General features: G+C 40.0%; 1 protein-coding gene across 1 annotated transcript in view; it reads right to left on the bottom strand.

Moving 5' to 3' along the window:
• Positions 1-15876, bottom strand: part of LOC101655879 (flavin-containing monooxygenase 5-like) — a 29204-nt gene that overhangs the window by 5503 nt on the left and 7825 nt on the right. Inside the window, exons 2-7 of the mRNA XM_004706853.1 lie at positions 14056-14244; positions 11811-11973; positions 9929-10071; positions 7386-7585; positions 1436-1788; positions 1221-1293 (exon numbers count right to left, since the gene is read on the bottom strand). Coding sequence (XP_004706910.1) covers positions 1221-1293; positions 1436-1788; positions 7386-7585; positions 9929-10071; positions 11811-11973; positions 14056-14244 — 1121 coding nt within the window. The remainder of the gene's footprint in view (positions 1-1220; positions 1294-1435; positions 1789-7385; positions 7586-9928; positions 10072-11810; positions 11974-14055; positions 14245-15876) is intronic.

The raw sequence follows: 15876 nt of genomic DNA, 5'->3' as shown, positions 1-15876 counted from the left end.
GGTGAAGGGAGACGCCGGGCAGTGTAAGATAAGATATAATAATAATTTTAAATTATTAAGGGTTCATCGGGGAGGGGGGAGTGGGGAAGGAAGGGGAGGGGAAAAAAGAAAAGTGAGCTGATTCCAGGAACCCAAGAGGAAAGCGAATTTTGGGAATGATGAGGGCAACAAATGTATAGGTGTGCTTTACACAATTGATCTATGTATTGTGATGAATTGTATGAGCCCCAATAAAATGATTAAATTAAAAAAAATTCAATTTGAAAAAAAAAATGTCCCACCCTTGCTCAGGGAATCAAACAAATGCCTTAGTTCCCTTCCTAGCTTTTGTTTCACTAAATTCTGAGCTCATGGGAGAAACCACTGTGATAAATGTCTTTTAAGGCAAAAAGAGGCAAGAGAGAGTGACTTCACAGACTGCATGATCTAGAAACCTGGTGTGAAAGAGTTTCGGAAGCCCTCCCAAGACTTGAGAGGGAAAGACTGTGTGGTGTCCCTGGGAAGCTCAACTTGGCTGGAGCCCCATTCTCAGCAATTCCTTACCCTATGCTAGGCAGGGAATCTAAAGGCTCTAGAATTAAAGAGTAAAGCACTGAGAATTAAATAATGAGCTTGTAAGTTAAAAAAAAAAATTGGGTGGAAATTAGACTATTTCTACATTTGGGGTAATCATATTGGTTTCCTGGGTTCTTGGGAGAATATAAGAAGAAACCTCAATAAGAGCTGAGATTGAGTTCCCTATGTTAATAGTAAGTCAAGGGATTAAATTCAGATAGAATGTTCCATAAAGAAAATTAAAAAATGGTTATTCCCTGCATAACTGATTTAGGGGACTGAAATTCATACTTTTTGTGTGTTTCATAATACCACAATGTAGGAAATATCTATATATTTTTGCTGTTCAGTCGATTCTAACAGTGGCCCCATAGAACAGTCTAGAAACCCCATAGGGTTTTCCAAGGTTGTACTGCTCTCCAGATATGGACTGCTACACCTCTCTCACACAGAATGGCTGGTGGGGCCAACTGCTGACTTTGGGTTTAGTTGTCAAGTGCTTTAACCACTGCACCATCTGGTCTCCGTTAGGAGATGTCTGTAGCTCCTTGTACAGAAGGAGGAAAAACCCTCACATAATTGAATGAGATGAAGCAGGACGCTAGATTAGGCATTCCATGATTCCTCTGATGCTCCCCCACTAGTTCCGATAATGGTTTACCTACTGTTTTTCCATAGTCCTTTTCCTCTGGTCAATCTCTGCCAACATGTTCTTCACTGCGGGTAGTTTGCTCAGCCCTACAAGAGAAAGGTCTAGAGTCTGGCTCGATGTCAAGGACTTCCAGGGGCATATTTTGTTGAAAGGAAAGAAGTGTCAATTAGAAACCGAGAATTTAATGTAGTCAGCATATTGGCTTTTCTCAAACATTTTCTCATATACCTTTGAAGACTCGGGTAGCCCAGCGAGCCTGGAGTTCCGCGATGGGTAGGACGATGCCCAGTGGCTGGATCAGACCGATGACGGCCAGTGTCGGCTTCTCCAGGTCTGGCGGGAACATAAGTTTATACAGAGATACCTCATTATTAGTAACTTCGATCAGCCCATCAAGGAATGGAAACGAAAAAGTGTATCCTGTCGCAAAGATGACAACATCGATCTTTTCTTCTCTGGTGCCATCATCAAAAACGGCGTCAGTCTCTGTGAACTCCTTCACGTTGGGCTTCACTTGGACCTTTCCAGAAATTATGTGATTGGGCAGATCATCGCTGATAGTTGGTTGCTGACTTAAAGCTCTGAACATAAACATTAAAAGCCCAAGTAAGTAAATAAGAAAATAAGAAAGCTTTTCATTGAAAATTTTTTTATTTTGCACTTGATCTCCCAGATCATGAACTCAGTTCTCAATAGTAACCATTTCCTCCCTGAGTCTACTCTTGTCTTTAGTGCAGAGATAGTAATTTTTAAAATTCAAAGACTATTTTGTTCCACACTTGAATCTGTAGGAACTCTTTATAAAACTACAATTTTATCCTTCTTCTACTTTCTTTGCCATGCATTCTGATCTCCAAGCTAATCTTACTTACTCTCTGGATGCGGACTTCATTTATGTGGTTGGTGTTGTTGTTAAGTGCCATTGGGTCAGTTCTGATGCATAGCGACATCATGCACAACAGAACGAACATTTCTGGGCTGTCCTCACAATCATTCCTATGCTGAGTCCATTGTCACAGCCATGGTGTCACTCCATTTACTTGAAGGCCTTCCTTTCCGTCCTTGTTCCTCTATCCTACCTACTAGTCTCTCCTGACCACATGTCCCAAGTATACAAGACTAAGTCCTGCCAATCTTGCTTCTAAGGAGCACTCTGGCAATATTTCTTCCAAGTCAGATCTGTTTGCACTTTTAGCAGTCTATGGTACTTTCAATATTCTTCTCCAGCACCAAAATTGAAATGCATCAATTCTTCTTCTGTCTTCTATTTTCAATGTCCAACTTTCTTTTTTTCCCCTCAATAATCATTTTATTGGGGCTCATACAACTCTTGTTACAATCCACACATCAGTTGTATCTGACATATTCGTACATATATCCCATTATTCTTTTCTAGACATTTACTTTCTATTGAGCTCTTGGGATCAGCTCCTCTTTTTCCCCCTCCTGACTTCCCACCCCCAACCCTCGTGGCCCCTTGATGGACTGTAGATTGTTAATTATTTTCAAATCTCACACGACTGCTGTTTCTCTTCTCCTCTGGTTTCTGTTGTTCTTCCCTCTGGATGGGGGTGTGTGGTTATGTGCCATTCATTGTGATCAGTGCCCCCCTCTATACCCACCTCTCCCTCCCCTTCCCCCTACCCTTTTGGTATCTTTATTCCCATTCCTTTCGTGGGTTCCATGTGCTGTGAGCTTTATCTCTTGCCTATACCTATGTACATCCTCCCATCTAGTCTAGATTGGGAATAGTGGGGGGTGAGGAGGCCTCAAGGGATCAGAGGTATATTGCATGACCCATTAGTCCTCTAATGCACCCTGATTGACTCAAGCCTTCCCTGCGACCCCTCTGTGGGGGGCTGCTCCGTTGTCCATAGATGGGCTTTGAGTCTCCACTCCAAACCTCCTCCATTCTCACCAATGCATTTCTGTTTGTTAGGTTACCATTTGTTGTGAGTCTTCTGATGCCCATTTCCCAGTCTCGATGACACCTCACTATCTTATCAGCTGATGTGCTTCATCCATGTGGGCTTGTTGCTTCACTGTTGGATGGCCGCTTGTTTAACTTCAAGCCTTTAAGAAGCCAGACACTATATCTTTTAATAGCCAGGCACCATCCTCTGTCTTCATCACATCTGCTTATACATCCATTTTGTCTTCAGCGATTGTGTAGGGGGTGTGTGGGGGTGGTGAGCATCACAGAATGCCAATTTGTTAGAATAAAGTGTTCTTGTATTGAAGGAAGGTATGAGCTGAGACCCAAGGCCCATCTGCAGCTTCAGTGCATTGCCTTATAAATATATGTACATAGGCTCAATGTCCAACTTTCACATGCATATGAGACAATTGAAAATACTGTGGCTTGGGTCAGGCACACCTTAGTTCTCAAAGTGCCATCCTTGCTTTTCAAAACCCTGAAGAGGTCTTGGGCAGCAGATTTACCCAAAGCAAAACATCTTTTGATTTCTTGACTGAAATTTCCATGAGCATTGATTGTAAATCCAAACAAGTAAAATCCTTACAAACTTCAACCTTTTTTCCCTATTTATCATGATATTACCTTTGGTTCAGTTGTAACAATTTTGGTCTTCTTTACATTAAGTTGGGTGCAATTTATGTGGAATAGTAATTTTTTTCTTTCTTTTTTTAAAGAAGTTTTATTCGCACTTCAACCACGTCATACAGTTCAATCATTCAATCACATCAAGAAGAGTTGTATAAGGAATGGTAATTTTCTTGGACAGCTCAATGAAGCCAATGTCCGGCTACTGGGGTATCCCTTAAGGCAGCTGTTCTATAGTGGGTAAAATGTGAAGGTCTACTTCTATGGCCTCAAGATAAACACACCCAAATAACAATTACTTGATGAGGGGCCTAGAGAGAAAATTTCTGTCCCCACATTCCTAGAGACAAGAATTTCTATCTTAGGGAAGACTCAGGCCACTCATTTATTATTTTTATTAACCTCATCAATGCTCGGGATTCCAGGCATTCTTCATGCAGGGCTGATGTTGACCTTCACCAAAGAATTCTACACTAAGTTCCTCTCAGGACCTGAGAATTCTGGAATTCCCAGAAGCTGGTCTGCAGGTTTATACATGACCAGTTGAGAAAAAAGAATTGCACAGTACCCAAAGCTTTACTTCACACCTGTTGCCCTGGTTGTTTGGTAGGTGCCACCCAGTCATGTCATCCACCGTGACCCTTGGACACTGGACAAAACCCTGCCCTGTCTTCAAATGTTATGCTTGAGCCATTGTTGCAGCAACTGTGTCAAGGGTTTTCCCTTTTTTTTGCCCCTCCACTTTAAAGTTTTTCAAAACTTTGAAATCTGTCTTATTCAGCAGATTTATCCAATGCAGTGCCTATTTCAGTGGTTCTCAACCTTCCTAATGCCGCCACCCTTTAATACAGTTCCTCATGTCGTGGTGACCCCCAACCATAAAATTATTTTCATTGCTACTTCCTAACTGTAATTTTGCTACTGTTATGAATTGTAATATAAATATCTGATATGCAGAATGGATTTTCATTGTTACAAATTGAGCATAATTAAACATACCATATATACTCGTGTATGAGCTGAGTTTTCCCGCACATTTTTAATGCAGTTTCTGTGGTAAAATTAGGTGCCTAAGCTTATATTTGGGTTGGCTTATACTTGAGTATATATGGTAATTAAAGCATAGTAATTAATCACGAAACAATATGTAATTATATATTGCAAAATAGTTATTTGTTTTCCGATGGTCTTAGGCAATCCCTGTGAAAGGGTCGTTGGACCCCGAAAGGGGTCACTTCTACCCACTGGCCTGTGATCTTCCTGTATTCTGCATCATTGCAAGTACTGCATGAGTCTAAAGAGCAATTTATGGACTAATATCAGACATATGGGTTAATATCGGACTCATGGACTTGATCTGGACTGGGTTGGGATTTTTTCTCAATATACAATTGCTCCTTTATATAAAGCTCTTTTTTTTATAAACATATGAGTGTCAATGAATTTGTTTCTCTAGTCAATGCGGACTAACACAATACTATTTAACAGTTCAATCATATCAAGCAGTGTTGTACAATCACCACCACAACTGTTTTCAAAACATTTTCTTCTTGCTTGTACTCCTTTACATCACCTTACCCCTAGTCCCCTGCAGGAACGGTTCCCCTCCAGGAACCGTTGTTCTAGTTATTGCCTCTATATTTTCACCCAACCTGGGTTTCATATACCAAAAAACATAGAACTATGCATAACAGAGAGTCAAGAAAACTACCAACAATAACAAAATATGACAATTTGAAAAAACAAAAAAAAAACCCAGAAAATATTAAGACCCAGATCAAACTCAAAGTGTATCAAAAGGGAGATCGAATGACAAGGTTTTAACCATCCCAGCTAGATTTATCACTTCAATCTATTATAAACATCTCTCCAATACTTTCTGTCTGATAGCCACATTATTCCCATCCCTCACTTAAGGTCAGAAGGAAACATTGAAGATATAGGTGCTATAGCAAAGTGTGGTGAAGAAATTAAATGGTACCTGGTTATCAGAAAGAATAGTGTCTGGGTCTTAAGGCTTGTTTTCAAACAACAGCTATCTAAGTGAGACATCAACTAAATCCACATGGAAGAAGCACACCGACATCTGTGATCTAAGGATTGTAAGTGATATAATCCAAATCTGAAGGAGTGAACAATACCAGAGCTTAAATTGTGAGATTCTTGTTTGCAGAAGGCTATGGAAGACAGTGGAAGCCCAAAATACACTTGCACATTCTACACACAGAGTAAGCTCCAGCAATTGCCCTATGACCATAAATGAGGGATGTGAATAACCTAGTTATCAGACAGAAATGTCCTTTTTAATGATGACTGCAACACCATTCTTTTTGAATCTGTCACTTCTAGCATAGTGGTTCAGATGATTTATTAATCTTTCACAATTTAGGAGAGTAGATGTCTAAATCCAGAGGATCAACAAGGGAAAGCTTTTTCTCTCGGTTGGCTCCTAGAAAGGCCCTTGTCTCCTTTCAGCATTTGTGGGTCCAGTGAATTTTGACCTTGTCTTCTCCGGGGTCTAGGAGGTTCATAACACTGGGACCCTGGGTCCAAAGAACATACTCTGCTCCAGTTCTTTTTTCTTGGTGGTAGAAGATCCTTCTCTGCTAACTTCTCTCTTTTTTTATCTCTTATAAGATAAAATGTGATGTAGCCACACCACAGGGAAGCTTCCCTTGCATCCAGTTGGAAATGATATAAAATTAAGGGTGTTGCATCCCACCCTAAGCCCTTACATCAGATCCGATCACATCAGATCGCATCATGATGAGTGATTGCATCATTACATAATTGTCACCTTGCATCATTACATACCTGCCAAACCAGTGAGACTCATCAGTTGACACATAATTTTGGGGGGGAGGGGGGTGCAGAATTCAATCCATGACAACCATTTTCTACTTTGAGACTCACTGTGCCCTGTATTGACATCTTCCATAACTCCATTTACACTTCCCTGCTCTCTTCCATGCTTAGATCTAGTTCTCTCCTCTACACGTGAAGGGAGGAATGATGTATTCTTTATGGTTATGCTTGGCATGTAGCGGTGGAATGACTGTTTAATAAATACCCCATTGCCATTGAGTCGGTTCTGACTCACAGAACCCTACAGAAAGCTTCTGAGGTTCTAAATCTTTATGGGAGCAGACCCCTCATAGAGCGGCTGGTGTGTTTGCACTGAGCAAATGGTGTCAAAAACAAATTTACCTTTATGTACACGTATGCAAACCAAAAACTTAATCCACTGCCTCTGAGTTGATTACAACTCAGAGCAAGTCTGTAGAGCTGAGTGGAACTGCACTCATAGGGTTACCAACATGGTCATTTTTCAAGGAGGCTGGTAGTCACATCTTTTTTCTATGAAGTGGCTGATGGGTTCGAATTGTCAACCTTGCAGTTGGTAGCTGAGCCACCAGGTTAGTACTGAACCTCGAAGCCTCCTTATGTGTTAGCATAAGTGCATTATGTTAATAGATATATCCATAGATAGCTACTGTATATAATAATTATATTTAAAAATGAATGGGATTAACAGACCACCATTAATGTGGATTGCCAGAAGTTGAAGAAAAATCCTTTTTCACATATTCACAGAATTACTTAAACTAAGATCACCTGTGCTGGGGCTGCAGGCCGTAGTGAGCATGATTGAATCGTGAGTTCAGCATCTTCTCCAGGTGGCTATTGGTTAGTGATGCTGTTGCTATTTTCTGAAGAAAATTATTGAATCGCGTGAAGACGGAACTATCCATCGGGTACCCATTTTCCCAAACACGGTGTGAAATCCACGCTCCTCGTCGAGTACTGAGGAACACCTGGGGAAAAGAGAGAGAACGAGCAAACCAGTCAAGGTGAGACGGAACCCCGTGGATGTGAGGGTTTTTATTCCTGTTTTACACTACCCAGTTTTCAGAGTGTGGGCTACTGGGGAACAGGATGGCAAGTACCATTCAATGGCCACTATTCAGGACTTGTCCAGAGCTCACAACCAACTTCCTTGAAAAAGAAGTCATTAATATCAAATTTTGGGCTGAAAATGGTTCACTCATTAATCTGGATGCTCTGAATTGCTATCTTTAAAAGTATTCCTGGATGTGGACATAGCTCTGTTTTATATGAAATAATGTAGATGTGAACAATTCTACATTGTAGAATTCTATTCCATAGAATTCTATTCCATAGTTTGCATCACATTAAAAATGTACATTAAAAACTCCAATGAATGGAGGGGAGTGTACTGCTTTTAACTGAATGCTATCAGAACCCCTTTCCAAATATTTCTGTATTCTGATGAAATTATAAAAAAGATATTAATTGCTTGTTTGATTAGTGGTGCTTTTGCAGTATGGAGGGAATCATGCTGAATTTCAATTCTTACTGGCCATCTCTGTGATGGAGATGACAGAGGCGACGGGTATGAGCGACCAAGGTCATACATTAAAATTTTTTCTTAATTAAGGGACTCTTTGGCAAGTTACTTTTTAAGTATTTTAAGTAAATTCTAGTAATTAGTAACTTTTCTTAAAATCTGAATAAATTATAAAAAATAAATATCACTAAATAAAATCAATGAAGACAGTTTAAAAAAAATTATAATTGACACTATTAAATGTAGTCAATACTTCTGCAATGAAACGGTATCTCGTTTGCTTCTAAACTTAAATACTATGATTTTTTTAGTGGAAGAAACAATACTGAATAATCAATCATAAGTGATCTGCTTGCTTTGCTTGCATTTGTGTGAAGTGGAAAGGGGGTTCATTATTTCCTTCTATCCCCTTCTTCACTATAGCTATATTAGAAAGCTTCCCCTGACAGAGGGGCACACATTTATGATCGTCATTCCTTCTCCCTTTTCTCTTCATTAGTTGTACCACTGAAATCTACTGAGCGTGGGGGGAGTCCCTTCCTTTTGCCTTGATTGCTTTTGAAGTTTTTGTCATGACTCGAGTGCTGCTGTGGCAACGGTAACAATCAGAGCATTTAACACTGTCTCTGGTTTATTTTCGTTTTACACTCAGTGCGTGTAGTTGTCACTGGAGAAAGGAAAACCAGAGAGAACTGTCTTTCCTCGGGTTCGCTTTTTTTTTTCTGGCTCTTAAAAAAGATTTAATGTTAATAATAGGTTAGTGCATGTTAAGTGAAAGTCTACACAGCAAATTAGGTGGCCATTTCACAAGTTTTATGCAAATTGTTTGTGACATTGGTCACCGTTTCCGCCACGTGCCGGTGTTATGTTTGTTTTGTTTCTGCGAGTCTAGCGTCCCTGGCTCTCCTGAGCTTCTCCTTCTTTCTCTTGTCATAGTAAATGTTTACGGGTTGGTTCCAGATTGTTGGTTACTTAAGTGAGCACAGGACTCATCCTCATGGCTGACACTATTTATTTTTTAAGCTACTCTATTATTTAGTTGACAGGTGACCTCTGGACATTCCAAGTTCAAAGGATATCTTAGGACAATAGTTTGGGGGAACTCTGATAGTCTCAGTCAGTCCAGTTTAAGTCTGGCATTTTTTCAGGAATTTGAATTTTTTCCCTTTTTTCTCCCATTTTATCTGAGGCATTCTGCTGTGTCCCTGATCAGCTGCATGTAGTGGTAGCTGGCACCACCTAGTTCTTCTGGCTGTAGGCTAGGTGAAGCTGTGGTTTGTTGGGGCTCTTCGTCCTGGGCACTAGTTTCTTCTTTGAGTCTTGGGTTTCCTTCAGTCTCATTGGCTCCAGATGCGCGGAGACCAATGATTGTATCTAGATGGATGCGTGCAAGCTTTCTGGATCTCAGAACGTTATCTTTATGCACTACATTATGTTAATTGGCCAAGTTGTCCCCGCACCATGGGGATGTCAGTGGCTGAATTTGGGGGAAGTCAATCTCCAGACCTCGAGAAGATGGACTTCATCTTTCAGTTAGCAGAGGAGCACATGCCCGGTTTGCACCACCCGCTGCTTTTCCATTGTGAACACAAAGTAATTTTTCTGAATTTATCGTCTCTTTTCCTGACCTTAAATTTATTAAGGCTGGGATCCCTGCTTTCACTCTCTTTCTGATCCTTTAGAGACCAAACCTGTCTCTGGGTGGCATCCCCAAGAGCACAGGCTTCCATTAATGCAGAGATGGTTTTCAAACAAACAAACAAACAAACAAACAAACAAACAAACAAACCTGTTCTGCCACATGACTGAGTTCGACTGCAATGTCCACTCCCGAATTCCCAATGCCAACCACTATGATTCTTTTCCCTACATAGTCTTCTGGACTTTTATACTCCCGACTGTGGAAATAGCTGCCTTCAAACTTCTCAATGCCTGTGGAGGAAGAATAGAGCTTCTTATTCTGAAGAGGCTTTTCACATCACTAACTCAACACAGAGAAGAAGATTGTGAGTAATCCGAAAGAGCAAGACGTTGCTTCTGGGCCACTAACTTGAGCATCACCCCTTGCCTTAAATTTTATTTTACAGTTCCCAGAGCTCAGGAAAGGAGAGAATAAAGGAGGATTAGTACCTGTGTATTCTACATATAATCTAATAATCTTATATTTTGTAATAGAGTCCTCCGTACTACAAACAGTTAAGTGCTGGCTTACTAACCTGAAGGTTAGTTGTTCAAACTCATGTAGAACTAGAAGTGAGGCCTGGGGATTTGGTTCCGAAAGTTCATAGCCTGGGAAACCCACGGAGTTCTACTCTGCACACATGGCCTTGCCACTCATCAAAACGGCCTCCACGGCGGCTGACAATCGCAGCAGCCTGACGCTGCAGGGCCTTTCTTTGTCTACTTGCAACCTCCTTGCTTCTCAAGTGACTGGTGCCGTGTTGTCCTTCGCTCTATTGAGTGCTTTATCACAGCCCTCAATCTGTGCCTAGCTGTGCCTACTAAGACAGACATTGCCTCATTCTTGATCGGTGTCTGTCTTACTCCCTGAAAACCTATCCAAATATTCTTAGTTTCACCCAGCAAGGAATCAAGTCAAAATGAAGTGTATCAAGATGCAATGGTTAGAGATTATATCATGTTTATATCATTATCTCCAGAATATACTTGCATTTTAAAATTCAGAAGAGCAAGGCAAGACATTTTATTTTACCACGAGGTATTTATACGTGGATCCTTGAAACAGTAAGGCCCACTTCTTACATAGCTAAGCTTGTGTGTGGTCAATTGGATAAATGAAACCCAAATTTAAGCTTTTAGTTTCCATCTAGGGCTCTTATTTTTAAGTTATCTCAATGCCCTACAAAAGGAGTTTATTATGATGGCTTTTTAAGAATTATAGAGCAGCCCTGAGATATGAAATATTTCTTGCTTAACTCTAGAAATCAGCTTATGGAAAAGGAGAAGGAATGGGGGAAAGTAAGAAGGGGGGTTTAGTGAGTGGAGGAGTTTACTTTGCTTTGAAAGCAACACTCACCTTTGCAAACGTGTAGATGGATGCTATTTGACCACAGGGAGCGCACTGGGAGGAATGAGCTGCTCATTTGTTTATTAATTAGTGAACATCCATGGTGAACGAATGTTACTTCCAGATGCTGTCTGGACGCTCCTTTACATTATAGAGAACGTCTTAATTTTCAACTGAGGTTTTTCTCTGTTCTATCTTATTATTGTGGTTAGGTTTTTTTAAAATGTTTTTGTTACACAAAATGGTTTTTAATGTATGTTAAATAGAGGATAAGTAGATCTATAGACTGCTGGGGGTTGGGCAGAGGAGGTTGAGGAAATGGGGAGCTATTAACAATGAGCACAAGAAAGAAGAAAAGGTTCTAAAATTGATTGTGGTGATGATAGTCCAATTTAATATGATTGAACTATTGAATTGTATAGTTTGTGAATTATATGCCAATACAATTGTTACCATAAAAAATAAATAAATGTGGGGTGATTTTTCTTAGTGATTACAAGTGACACAAATGTTGGAGAGTTGTTTGTTATTTTATGTTACCAGAAACATTTCATTAACTCCAGTTTAAAAAATATTGTGTTTAATGACTTTTTCTGTTTATTTGGAAAGTGCTATCCAACTTAATAGATCCTAAGAGACACACCTGCGAAGGAATGAAGTGGGACGTGGGGGTCAGTGTGATGGCCACTGCATACCAGGACTCCATCAAAGACCAAAGTCTCCTGCTTTCCATTCGCCTCCACCACGACATCCCATTGTCCACTCGAAGGAAAATCAGGACGCTTCCTCACACTTCGCACTTTTGTCTGAGAAGAGGGGCGCAAGCACAGATCACATGCAGCTACTGTCCTCCAGCTATCTCCCTCCCTCTCTTCCTCCCAACAAATCCCGCAAGTCTGAATGACAAAGCCCTTCTGAGGCTGCTTGCTCCCATGAAGAGATCACAAGATATGGGTGCTATAGCAACGTGTGAGAAGATAGTGCCAACTATCAGGAAAAAATAACATCTGGGGTTTTAAATGCTTCTCTTCAAACAAGCAGCCATCTAAGCATTAACTAAGTCCACATGGAAGAAGCACACCAGCCTGTGCGATTAGACTGCAAATAATAAAATCCAAATCCAGCGAAGGGAATGGCATCAGGGTTTACACTGTGAACACTTGGTTTGCAGAAGACTATGGATGACAGTGGAAGCCCCAAATCCATTTTCAAGGTCCACTGTGGATCAAGCCTCTGGTCAATCCCCTCTGACCAGAGTTGAAGGATGTGAATAGGTTTGTTATCAGATAGATCACACTGTAAAACCAATGATGGCAGATGTAGTTAGGTTAAAAAGTAATATCTTATCATTTGATTTCCCATTTGACCCATTTTAAAGTTTTTTCAGTTAAAAAAAAGGTGAAGGGAAATCCATGGGGACCAAGCCTCTGGGAATTCCCTCTGAGCACAGACCAGAGAGGTGAACAGTCCTGCTGTTATCAGAGTGCTTTGGACAGCGGATGATTGCAGATGCAATTAGGTGCAAATTTAATACTTTATCATTTTCTCTCCCTTCTGACTATTGAAAATTTGTTCTAGTGTTTAATATTTTCTGCTTTTTTAAATTAAGGTTTTTCTCTGTTTTACTTTGTAATTGTTACTAGGGTGTGTGTGTGTGTGTGTGTGTGTGTGTGTGTGTGTGTGTATTTGAATATGAAATCCAGGATAGGTAAATCTATAGAGCTGGTAACTGGGTTAATGGTTTCCTGGGGGTATGACAGAGGAAGTTGTGGGAAATGGGGAGCTAATTATACTAAGTATAAGAAAGTAGAAAATGTTCTAGAATTGATTGTGGTGATGATTGTCCAACTCTTCCTGATATGATTCAACTATTGAATTGTATGATGTGAATGATATGTCAATAAGAGTACTTTAAAAACTTGTCTGCAGCATTAATGCTCATTTAGTTTCCACTCTTGGGTACTCCTGTGGTGAATTTTCTGTGTGTGCATTTCCAAGATATTTGCGGTATTTGATTAATAACCCAGTTTTCCATAGAAATGGAATGAGGCTTAAGTGTAAGAAACAGAGGCGTGAAGACACAGGAATAATATCCTCCCTTCAGGAGGACTTAGAAATTAAAAACGATATTCCTTGTGTTTATATTTCAGGATAGTCTGGCCCACTTTCACTGAGATGACTTTCAAAGTTTTAGAGAGAAGTTAACGGTCCCCCTGCCTGGGGAAATGGATGAAAGGTGGAGGTAATAAAGACGCTTTGGTGGCACAGTGGTTAATGTTCTACTGTTCACCTAATAGCCAGTGGCTTGGACACACCAGCTACTCCGTGGAAGCCTGTTTTCATAAAATTACAATTTTCGAAAAGTGATGGGATCATTATGAATCTAAATCGACTTGGTGGTAGTGAATTTGAATTTGAGGTTTTTTGAAAACAGTTCTACTCCATCCTGTAAAAACCCTATGACTTCGAGTTGATTCCATGGCAAGGATTTTGCGTTTGGAGGTAGGCAGATTATAGGAACTCTTTGGCTTTGAAAAAGTTTTCTGTGCACTGTTTACACTATTGTAGTTGTTTCTCTGGTGATATAGTTTGACCCAATTAAGCATTTTGAATTTAAAGTTAGGAGAGAGAATCCTTACGATGCCATACTAATGTCCTATCAGAATGGGTTCTTGTGGGTAAAACAGTCCAATTTCACATGAAAATTTCAAAGCTTTACTTAATTAGAAATGATGATTTTGTAGGGGTGGAAATTTGCTAATTATCTCTTTCTTTGAAACCTGAAGATTCCACATGTAGCATTCATGTGGAATGCTACACAAACTTACTATGCAATATTTCATTGATATATTTGTATATATATAGTCAATATTTCATTTATACTTTACCTTAAAATTAATGTATTTCAGTAGGTCAAAGTGCTTGACAAACATCCTGAAGTAGTCCATGAGCCTGGAGTTATGCATGTAGTTGGGAAAGTGATCTGGTACGGGGAAGTCACTGAAGCACATCATCTCCTTGGAAGTGTTGATGGTCACAGATCTATAGATACTAGGCGTTTTCTCTGAAGTGCTTTTCTGCAGCATAAAACTTTTCTTAGTAACAAAAGTATAAATAACAAGAGAAGCAGAATAAAGGGGGCAAATAATCTCAAATACAATAAGGCAGTGCTTCGTCTCTGATTTCTTCCATGACTATTTTCTCCCTCAGGACCATAATTGCTAGAGAAAAAAGTGATATAGAAGCAATAATAAGACTTCAGTCTAACTTTTCAATAGAAAAAAGCAAAAGGAAGTCAAAACTATGGAATGAAACAGTTAAGAGGCCAAAAGAAACCTATTTACCTAGACTTTCATACTCAGTGGAAACATCTTTTAAAGTGGAAGATGAAATAAACATATTCAGTCCTGCTTGAAACTTGCGTGCATGAGGTGATCACTGATGACGAGGTGAAGAAAGCAGATGGTGCCCAGCTATCGATTGGAATAGTATCTGGGGTCCTAAAGGTTTGTATTCAAACAAGCAGTCATCTAAATGAGGTGTTAACTAAGTCCACATGGAAGAAGCACACCAGCCTGTGGGATCCAAAGATGACAATAACAAAATCCAAATGAGGTGAAGGGAAGGGATGAGAGCTTACATTGTGGACACCCAGTTTGCAGAAGGCGGTGGAACACAGTGGGAGCCCAAAATCCATCTGCAGACGATTCAGGTGAAGCCTTGGACAGCTTTACTGTCAGGCAAGATTAGTGTAAATTTGATTACGGTGGATCGAACCATCACTTGACCTTCCTCTTGACTCAACCTGAATTTGCTCTAGACTCCAGTATTTCTCACTTATTCCACTACAGAAATTTCTTCTCTGGCTTTTAAAATACTGCTTAACGGTCTTTTCTTTCTTACTATTCTTTTCTTTATATCATCATCATTATTATTTCCTTCTTGCTGTTTTGTATTTGTTTTTTATTGCTTCTGTTGGGTTTCACAGTTTGTGAACCACAGAAGGAGTGGATGCACAGAGACAATAACTGATACAGAGGTTTATAGGGGACATGGGTGGTGGGGCAAGGGGTGGAGGTGGGGGTAGGGCCGGGAAGGGTGAGGGGATTTGGGAAGCAAATAATGAATGAGTAGCTGGGAGGGAGAATTAGAAATGAGTGTGATGATGTATATATAAATCTTTTTTAAAGTATTTAACTATGGGAGTGTATGATATGAGAATATTATATCAAGAATACTATTTTAAAAAAGAAACCAAACTCGACTAATTGTTTCCACGGTGAAGGGAGAAGAGTTTTTGCTTATGGGGCATTGAGTTTATGTTAATGGTGAGGGAATAATTGGAAAAGGGTATCAATAAGGGTTATTGATATCAATAATGGATATTGATAATTAACAACATGAAGAGTATAATCAATGGTTCTGACCCATGGCAACCCTACACACAACAGAATGAAACACTGTCCTATCCTGCACCATCCTGACAATTGTTTCTACACTGGAGCCCATTGTTGCAGCCACGGGGTCCACTCATCTTGTTGAGGGGCTTTCTCTCTTTCACTGCCCCTCCACTTTACCAAACATGATGTCCTTCTCAGAAATGGGTGTCTCCATGGACGAAGCACACCAGCCTATGCAACCACAAGGTGTCGAAGGGATCAGGTATAAGGCATCATCAGAACAAAAAATCTTACCATAGTGAATGATGG

Source organism: Echinops telfairi, unplaced genomic scaffold (assembly GCF_000313985.2).
Source record: "Echinops telfairi isolate 266 unplaced genomic scaffold, ASM31398v2 ScPeMD7_7424;HRSCAF=8462, whole genome shotgun sequence".
Classification (NCBI taxonomy): domain Eukaryota; kingdom Metazoa; phylum Chordata; class Mammalia; order Afrosoricida; family Tenrecidae; genus Echinops; species Echinops telfairi.
The sequence above is the reverse complement of the archived record's forward strand: the minus strand, read 5'-3'. Positions and strand labels throughout refer to the sequence as shown.